The sequence below is a fragment of the Anneissia japonica genome, unplaced genomic scaffold (genome assembly GCF_011630105.1).
Source record: "Anneissia japonica isolate Jap-2015-1 unplaced genomic scaffold, ASM1163010v1 scaffold287611_len363355_cov233, whole genome shotgun sequence".
NCBI lineage: Eukaryota > Metazoa > Echinodermata > Crinoidea > Comatulida > Comatulidae > Anneissia > Anneissia japonica.
In genome coordinates, this window is record NW_022732785.1 from 206570 (window position 1) to 216311 (window position 9742).

Genomic DNA, 9742 nt, shown 5'->3' on the forward strand with positions numbered 1-9742 from the left:
ATCGCTCTTCTGTTTTTATTTTAGCTCCAATACGTCAGAAATTTTGAACACGCATGCGTGAAGCTTTTGTCTTTCGAAATCTGTGAAGAACTCACATGCGCTTATATAAAAAAATTTTAGAAATATCAATTTGAAATCGTTATTAATTTCAAAAATTTTTCGAAATGGCCGCACAAGATGTGTACACAGCTGAGCAAGCGAATTACCTGATTTTTGATTCAGACAGCGATGAAGGTGAATTTTTAGATGTGCGAGACTGTGGGGCTTCAAGCAGTTCTGACGGCGGAGATGTTCTTGATGAAGATGAGCCTAGGCCTAGAAATGTGAGGGTAGTCGACGCTTTTGAATGGAAAGATCGCGCTTATAGTTATGGATGGTTGGGTAAATAAATTATATAACTGTGTGGAATAGGAATGTTTTATATTTGTTTTTTGGTTTTTTTTTGGCTATAATTTTTTTTTTCCCCGGTTTTTGCTGACAGTTTATATGTAGCATTTTTCTGTCATTTCTATTATATTATATATATATATTATATCATATTATATTATGAAAAAAAATTCCCAAAAATATAAATTATACATCAAATGAAAGCTTATTCTATAAGCTTTCTTTGTTTTTTTAAACATTTTTCTGTATAATTTACAGAAAGTTCCCAAAAATCCACCAGAACGACGTATACTCAAAAAACCCAAAAAACCTTGTTACACTGAAAAAGAATCCGGTATTCAAGGGTTTGCACTATACAAGAATCCGGTATCCAGAAGGTTAATAACATATAAACAAAAATGTATTATGCAGTAACTACGATTCTGAGCACCTATTTTCCTAGCGTTTTTCCATACTAATTTGAGCTGGTTTTTGAGGTATCATCCATGCAATTAAACAACTTTACAGTATGGCAGTGCTGTATGCTATCTCGGTAATGAGAAAGGAGGTTACTTAGGGTTGGCAACAGCTAGGGACACTCAACATTACCGAGATAGAGTACAGAATGTATTCCTTGCCACTACTAGGCCAATACTAGATAGCCACTGTCTAGCCTAGGCAAGGCCTACAAAACAATACATTAAATAAACAATCCCCCAGTCAGTTTGTCATTAGCAAACAACTAGCCTAGGGCCTAAAACAAAAGGTAGAGAGAGTAGCCCACACAACAGGCCTCCTCCTACACTAGCTTAGCCTTAGGCTAGGCCTAAGTAAGGGCCTAGGTCTAGCCTAGGCATCCTAGGAAGCAGGTCAAAACGGCAATAACCAAAATGAACCAAAACGGCAATGACGAGTACTAAAACGGCAACAGAGCAAAACGGCAATGACAAGTACCAAAAATGGCAATAGGTATAGACCAAAACAGCAAAGGAGTGAAACCAATGCCAAGACATAGCAAGCGCCGCCGGGCACGAGCCTCATTTTATAATTTTCTGAATCGTTTTGAAATTGTCCCAATCAATAAATAAGCAAATCAAATATGGTCTAGGCCTAGGCCTATGAAAACTTTCATAGACCATCACATCCTTGCATCATCTTGTTACTGTAAAATTTGTTTGCCCTGCCTTGTGCGACTTTTATCTGTTTTGTACAATATTTATTCTGGAAGTGTTGCCATTTATGTTTAGGCCTAGGCCTATTGCCATTTTGACTCAAACTACAGCAGGCTTTGCCGTTTTGGTCTTGCTGTTGAGATTCACTGCCGTTTTGGTCCATTGCCATTCTGGTCAAAAAGTATTGCTGTTTTGGTTTTTTGCCGTTTTGGTCATTGCCGTTTTGACTTAATATTATAGGCCCTTTTGGCCTAAGTCAAAACGGCAATATAAAGTCGGGAGTCTTATATTGCCGTTTTGGTTATTGCCGTTTTGTCCAGAAACCCACAGTCACTGGTATGATAGATACGAAGTAAAGTTGGATTTACATATAAGTACACAGTAATCAGTATGAATAAGCCCACAACGTGGAACCAACGTGGCCCTGTGTTGACACGTAGACCTAGGCCCAGTTAGCAGTCTCCAGATCCCAGTCCCGCAAGTGTTGTGTACTGTCGGTGTAGCCTAGCGTAGGCTAGGCCCTAGGCCTACTTACCTTTCGTTCCACATCAAGTGCCGCAACGACGGGTAATTTCGGAGATAAAACTGTCGTGAACCCGTGCCTGTGAAACCACCATAATCCACTAGTACTTAAAACACTGCATGCTACTATCTTCCACACTCTATTCCCTGACTCAGATGTTTGAAATCGTTTAAAAGCTTGACCACAATACTTCAAAACATTGCGAATTCTTTGACTACCTGAAGCTGCCATTTTGACAAGGGTAGTCACTGCGCATGCGCTCTAGATATTTCTCACGGTCTTTCCAAGAACGAACTTATTAAAGGTTGCAGTCAGGTCAAAATATTGTCTTTTTGTGAATGTTTCAAAAAATTGTTGCTCTTTTTTGTTTTTTAGTTATTACATGTTTATTCTGTTAGGGTGGCGGATCCAGGCATTTGAAATAGAGGGGACCCAAAGAGGAACTTTCACAGATGGAGGGTCGATTAATACTACCTCAGCCCCATCATGGTTGGGGCTGAGGTAAGAAAAAATTGATAATGGCACCTCAAGATAGCCGGAAATGGCATTCTTAGACTTAAATTTTAATATATTAAATTTTCTTTTTTTCTCATTTTTTTTATTTTGAAAAATTTAATTGCGGGGGGGGGGCGGCTTCCCCATCCCCTCCCCCACCTTGAATCCGCCTATGCTGTATCCTCTTGTATTATTGCCATTATGTGTTTTTTATGACTGTCTTTGGAAGCTGGCACATGTTCTAGGGCTGTTTTGAGTGTTAATATGGAAAAACATTTCAAAGAAATTTAGAATTGCAATATCAAGATATTGAATCTACACCTGTAGACTGACTGTTAAGAAAAGAAATATGTGCTAAGTTTACACAAACACTTGCTATGCTACTTATTAAGACCATGTTAATCTTCTGTAAAAAGGAGGCATGGTTCCCAAGCTTTCTCTGACTTAGTCACATGAGAATGGTGTAACTCCGTAATATTGGGGAAAATTTTGATACCAAAAAAGTGTCCTTAATAGGGGTGTCCCATAAAGGAGGGGTTATTTCGTTTTCCAGCAGAAAATGGTCATAGCCCAATTTTGATATCTGTTCTGAGTGATACAGGGTCGATGAACACAAATCCTATTGTCATTATTCTTATTATTTGTTTGTCTTCATATTATCTTATGTACATGCCTAAGCGTCACTCTACCTGAAGGATTGACGGATCATCGGTGTGATTGTATTGTAGGCCTATACAGCAGATGTTACGGTACAACAGGTGATTTGAGAAAAGCCAGGTGTTATCTGCATCGATGCTCACCTGAAAACAACTTACAGGATTTTGTTCTTTTTTTTACATTTTTTTAAAAGCTGAGATGCTTTTCAAATTGGTTTGAAGTTTTTGACAAAATGTTGACATCGGAATATAGGCCAATCTACTATAGGCCTAGTCATGAGGAACTTCTAAACACGGCTACCCACCCGATCCTTCGCCGATCCCAATACATCCTATGGCGGCCGGTCACACCCGGCTCATTTCGTAATTCGTCGAACATTAAACCCAACAAAAAAGTGCAGGATATACGGCGCGTGAATATCATAATGACGATGTTGTCTGGGGACTACACTGCGCCCCTCCCACCCTCGTCGGGGAGAAAAACCACCATTCGTTGGGGAGAAAGAAAATATTGTATGTATTTTGTACATATTACAAACTCTAAAATCTATTAAATAAGCCTTTGAAACCCCAAAATTGTCATATTTTCGGCCCCCTCAACCACTTTCGACAGGTTTTTTTTTAGCGACGTCCGACCATGTCTGCTTTTTTCTCGTCGGGGACATCACCCCCCACCCCCGTCAGGGACTTTGGACCTCCCGTCGGGTAAATCCTGAAATCCTGACACCGCCACTTGCGCTCATAGTCTACAGCTACATGTTAAGTTCACATCATTTCACAACGACAGGAGCTGAAATGACACATAACATCGCACACGAGCTAGATGATACACTGGACTTCCATTTTAAGTCCTTATACGCAGGCCCGTATCCAGGGGTGGGGGGTTTATGGTTCGGGAGAAACCCCCCTTTTCTAGCAAACACCCTCTTTTCTGGCGAAATCCTTAAATTTCCCAAATAAGTCCTCCAACCCAACTGGAATAGCTTACCACAAGAGGTTGTTGCTGCCACAACTGTAAACACCTTCAAGAACAGACTGGACAGCTGTGGGGTCTTAAAGGCGTTTGCCTAACTTTTCCCACTTATATCAAGCAAGTAAGTAAGTAAGTAAGTAACCCATCTAATGCACTGCAGACCCACCCAGACACAGACATTTTCAAACATATCTGCTTCTATAGCATTATTTAGACCCTTAGACCCATAAAGCACAAATCCTCTTGCTTTGGTGGTTTCGCCGACCCCACCGGGGCTTCGACTGTGGACCTCACGCCCAGAACCACCCCCCCCCCCTTTGGATGAACCTGGCTACGGGTCTGATACGGGAAGGCTTAGTTCTACAAACCGAACCCTGGGCGAGGAGCAGCTCGAACCAGCTCCAATGTTAAAGATGTAGTTCGGCGCCTCTGCCTTACCACTCGGCCACTCGTCGCCTATTTATTATGGTTATCACTACAGTACCAAGATTTAACCATTTTTAATCTATTAAGATAAGATAAACTTTAGTCATAACAAGGTTCAATTAAATATTGTTGCTTAATGATTAGAGATTTCTGGTTTCTTCGCCAAGTTAATTTGGGTTTACAACAATACGAAAATGCAAGTCGTCCTTACGCACACGAGAAGTACAGGGAGCATCGCTCTATAAACAAACGAATTAATTTCTAGTGCATAGCCTATTTAGTACTATATGGTGGACAAGATAATAGGGATCGTTCTTTTAACAAGTCTGTTCAAGCATCACAATTTCGCAATGCAATGCGTCATTATTCATCACAACTATTTATAGAAACGGGCTCACCCTAATCAATAGAAAATGTCGATCATATCAATCATATCCAACAGTCCAAGCATCCAAGTAACATCATCAATAACCAACGTGCAAATTGCTTATTCGATAGTGTAGTCATCTCATTATTTTATGCAATTTGTATTGTATGTAAGTAGGCTGTTACTTTGCTCTCCTTTAAATTATTATTGAGTGTAGCCGAGATGAGATAATAAATCATTTTAACTTAGCCGAGATCTTTGTATAGTAAAACAAGGGATTAGATGACAAAAACCTCATACGTGACTATGCCTACAATCTGAGGTATCTGCACCGTGATTTGGCCGTACGTGCCTGCGTAATAATCCATATCCGTTGCGCTTAATCCCGCATCGATACGCAATCAAGCGCAGATACGCCATCATTGATAGCCGGACATTGGTTGCGCATAATTGGTAATCTTGCCAGAACCCCCAATAAATAAGTTAACGTGGTCATTATGATGGTAACGCTTCCCGCTCAAATTTGTGACGTTTAGAATAACCCACCCCAGCAGGAAATTCGATAACCCATTGCTGTAGCGACAACGATCATGAAGCCTTGTTCAACTACCCACCTGCCACATTGAACTACAACATCAATCTGCGTTTATGGGCAGATATACATACCGTATATAATAAATGTGGTTATAGGCATAGACCTACAAAGAATTTGTTTAAGTACTGTAACTACATAGACAATTTAGATTCATAAAATTAAGGTGCAGATGAATTAGATGCCTCTATAAATATATTGAAAATTAAAGACTTTTCGAATACAATTAACTCAAGTTATGCAATATTATTTGCTTACAATATATATATACTGTCTCTTATACACATCTAGATGTGTAAGTGGTTATGTGTGTCCACTTTTTGCTAGTTTTTTTTCATGTACCCTGATGATCATGTACCTTAGGATAGGTCGAAATATTGGTTTTCCCCAATGAAGTTTTTCTAAGTCTATACAGGGTATTCGATATTAAACGCTGGTTAATTTTCTGCAATTTATTTTGAATAGCTCACTAAATGATAAGCCTACTAACATTTATGTTATTTACCACTATACACATTCGTGTATTTTAATATATGCCTATATATAATTATATATGTATATCTATTTATATATGCTTCACAATTATCTTAAAGCGTCCATATTTAAGTATCAACATTAGCACATTCGCATTGATATAAAGGTTGCTTACTGTAACTTTAAGATAAAAAGTATTGTAAACATTACTTTGATGACACAAAAAGTAAAGTAAGTCTTTAACCAAGTTTCTCCTTCTTTAACAGCAGGATCTCCAACTGCACCGCAATCCAGCTCATCATACGCTTTGAGTATTTCGCTTTTATACTCGTTCGGGGCCGTTGTCACTGAAGCCCCGCCTACTCGTGATCCGTACAAAAAGAAGCTAATCCTGTTGAATTCTTTGATTGTTTGAAAAGTACTGGCCAAGGGAAGGCATGCTACTGAGTGTCTAAGCTTTTGATTCTCCACGGAATTATTGAAGGAGAAACTAATGTAGGCCTACGAAAACTAACCAGATAACAAACAAAATTAAGTGAATGTTTTGTCTTGGTGAATTCAGCTTAATAATAGTTGTAATAGCAAAGGGAAGATCATTTGGCAACTAGGAGAAAACGAAGATAAACTAACGTTAGTATTCTGGAGGAGGATATGCATTTGAAAATGGAAATTGAGATTCCATTGTCACGATTGTTCCTGTACACTGTCATTCTGTTGCACTGTCTGAAGCACACATTGTGTATGCCACATAGCTTGGATAAATCAGAAATTGTAACTGATGTATTAACCAGAAGGACGGTAGTGGAAAGTGAATTAGCATCAACCACTCTTGCAACAGTAGCGCCTGCCACCTTGGAGCAGCGCACAGAACTTCTAAACAAAGTTAAATCGAGTAGTAAAAAAACGAAAGGAGCGATACCGGAGGAGGATAGTAAACCATCTATTTCTTCAACGACGCCTATTGAAAATATTTCTGAATTACGGATGGGAACAGAACCCAGAATCAGGCATTCGCATTCAGCAAGGTCAGCAGCCAAGAACAAGAGGAAACCAAATAATTACCAAAAACCGACAAAAATTAAACAAATATACTCAAAATGGAAGATCTTTTTGTCTATCGATAAGGATGGTAAAGTTTTCGGAACAGATTCAAAACATGACCCCAATAGTAAGTATGTATAGTAATCCAGAGTTATGTTCTTCAAAAAGTCACTCTTTATTGGTATGGGTCTTATTGGTATTTAGTCTAAGCCAGTAATCTTGTTTTACTTTGTGCTGAATGTAGGCAAAATCATAATGCATATTTAGAGAATAAAATGTTAACAAAAAATAACAACAAAAATATTACCTAACAACAGTAATTAAGTAGTTGGAAATAACAACAAAATAACAGTACTGTAAATATCTCTTACTGTTTAATCGCGTAGGCTACTTGATGATCCCACATCCATAGGACTAAACTAACCAAGTGAACTGAGGAAGGTCGCTAAACACCAACTAAAAGTGGATCAGTATTTTATAGAAACATTCACAATTGAACACAAATGCTTTTCTAATTGCCCCATTATGTGTTTTAAAGTGTTAAGTGGTTGAACCCGATGTTACAAATTCGAACGAACACTTTCCCAAATGCAATTCAACCGGCATTGCCGCCACTTCACAATACGAATCGTGGGAACAAACGTTTCGAATACGAACGTGTCCAGTTCTATATTAATTTTATACGTTACTCTCAGGTTTTACATAGGTAATCTTTAATTCCATTAAATTAGTATTTTTAAATGATCTGACCGGATTAATCTGTGTTTCAGCACTGGGATCGATACGCACGTAACATTCGCATAACGCGTGTTACGCGAATACTTTGTCTATAGAAGTCAAACCAGATATTTCCAAATTAAATTTTGATATTCTACATATAAAGTAAACATACTGTAAACATAAGTTACAAATGCAATTTATTGCCAGTGTGAAAAGAACTAATGAATATATAATTTTAATTAAACTATGGTTTGATGAGTTGAACTTCCAACAGGATGTATTTTAGTAAATATGACTCACAAAATGACAGTTCTCAACCTTAGAGTTCAGACACTTATCAGAAAAGCATGGATTTCCTCGTCTAACGCCAATTGATGGTTGTGTATCTTGAGTATTGAGTACAGTAAAACTCGGTAATACATTTTTGACTTCGCGTTCAACAACAGCCAGTGTATACTATTGTTAACAAAGCGCGCGAAGGTGCGACCATGTCACGGCAATGTAAGGGGAAATACAAGATATGTTGTAAATCGTTCTTTTAGGAGTCGTGCAGCGGCTTCCATAATCCAAAGGGCCCCCATGTGTTCAAACTAACTGACACGCTTTTTAAAAAAGTGAAACACAAATCAATTTAAAATTGCAAAAGAATTAGACCTAAGTCCTACTAAGCAGATATTAACATTCCGACATGTTGCCGTTGACCTATACGCTGAATTTACGTGGGTCTATGCCAAAGGTGTTTATTTAGTATTGGACTGTTATAGTTGTTCTATCATCATCTTATATAAAAGGCCATAAACAATTAAGTGTACAATTTTCTTAAGTTCTGAACTTAACCAAATTATATAAGTCACTGACTACCATTTATTGTCTTTATGACTCTTGAATGTTACCAGAGTTGTCAATTATGGTAATTACAATCATTATCATATAGTTTTTTTTAATAACAATTGAGGAGATTTGGATTATATGACAATAGTGTGAATAATTGAGCCCAGGCCATGAAAAACGACATTCAGTTTAAAGAGGCCTCGACTTGATAGTAAATAAAAGACAGATTAAGCCGACTGAGATCCCCATTCAGAATACCGTTATACAGATTCAACTGCCGCCCATAGGCTTCTGTTTTTGCTGTCCGAACTAGAAATTGAAAAACAGAACACAATTCTTAGGGTGACGTCAATGCAATGGATTTTCCATCGCAGTAGGCCTATATTTCTCGCCAAACTCACCAGTTGGCCATCACCCGAGAACGGTCAGCAATTCTCCTGCAATTATACAAAGACGGTGCCTGGATAGGCGATTGCAGACAATGGACCACCTCGCAACTGCAGTCATTTATCACAATAATTTATGTAAAATGTTGTTGGATTTTCGTCTGCTTATAAAGATTTGTTGGTTTCAAAACTTTCACAGCTGTACCTCGAGTGTAGGACTGTATAAACTTAGCGACTGTCTTCAAATAATAATAATAATAATAAATAATAATAATAATAATAATAAATAATAATAATAATAATAATAATAATAATAATAATAATAATAATAATAATAATAATAATAATAATAATAATAATAATAATTTGCTTGCTACCTGTAGACCTTCAACTCGACTATATTCGGAATACTATTGTAGAAGGAGTCAATTTATATAAATACATGGTTAATTTAAACAGCGGACTTAAGACAAAGACAAAACGCGGCTGTTCCAGCTTGGTTTACACATTATTTTTTCCATTGTTTACACTAAGAAATGCATTTCGACGCAAATTCATGAAAGTTTACGCCTACGCCACTCACAGCATTTACACGCGTACGCATACCGGTTCTAACGCTATAAGTCTCGGTTCACACTAAAGAAGTAGCATTGTGTGCGTTTGCGTCAACGCGTCAAATTGCTCCCAGTGTGGACCAAGCTTGACGCATTGGTTTACGCG

The 9742-nt window shown here is 37.9% G+C and overlaps 1 protein-coding gene across 2 annotated transcripts in view; it reads left to right on the forward strand.

The window, feature by feature from the left end:
* Positions 1-9742, forward strand: part of LOC117115805 (fibroblast growth factor 13-like) — a 27280-nt gene that overhangs the window by 11367 nt on the left and 6171 nt on the right. The window contains exons 1-2 of one of the 2 annotated variants that reach the window (XM_033259745.1): positions 5053-5147; positions 6311-7212. In XM_033259745.1, coding sequence (XP_033115636.1) covers positions 6696-7212 — 517 coding nt within the window. In that variant the 5' untranslated portion in view covers positions 5053-5147; positions 6311-6695. Of the gene's footprint in view, positions 1-5052; positions 5148-6310; positions 7213-9742 lie in introns of those variants that run through there. The other variant, XM_033259746.1, reaches the window with a different exon arrangement.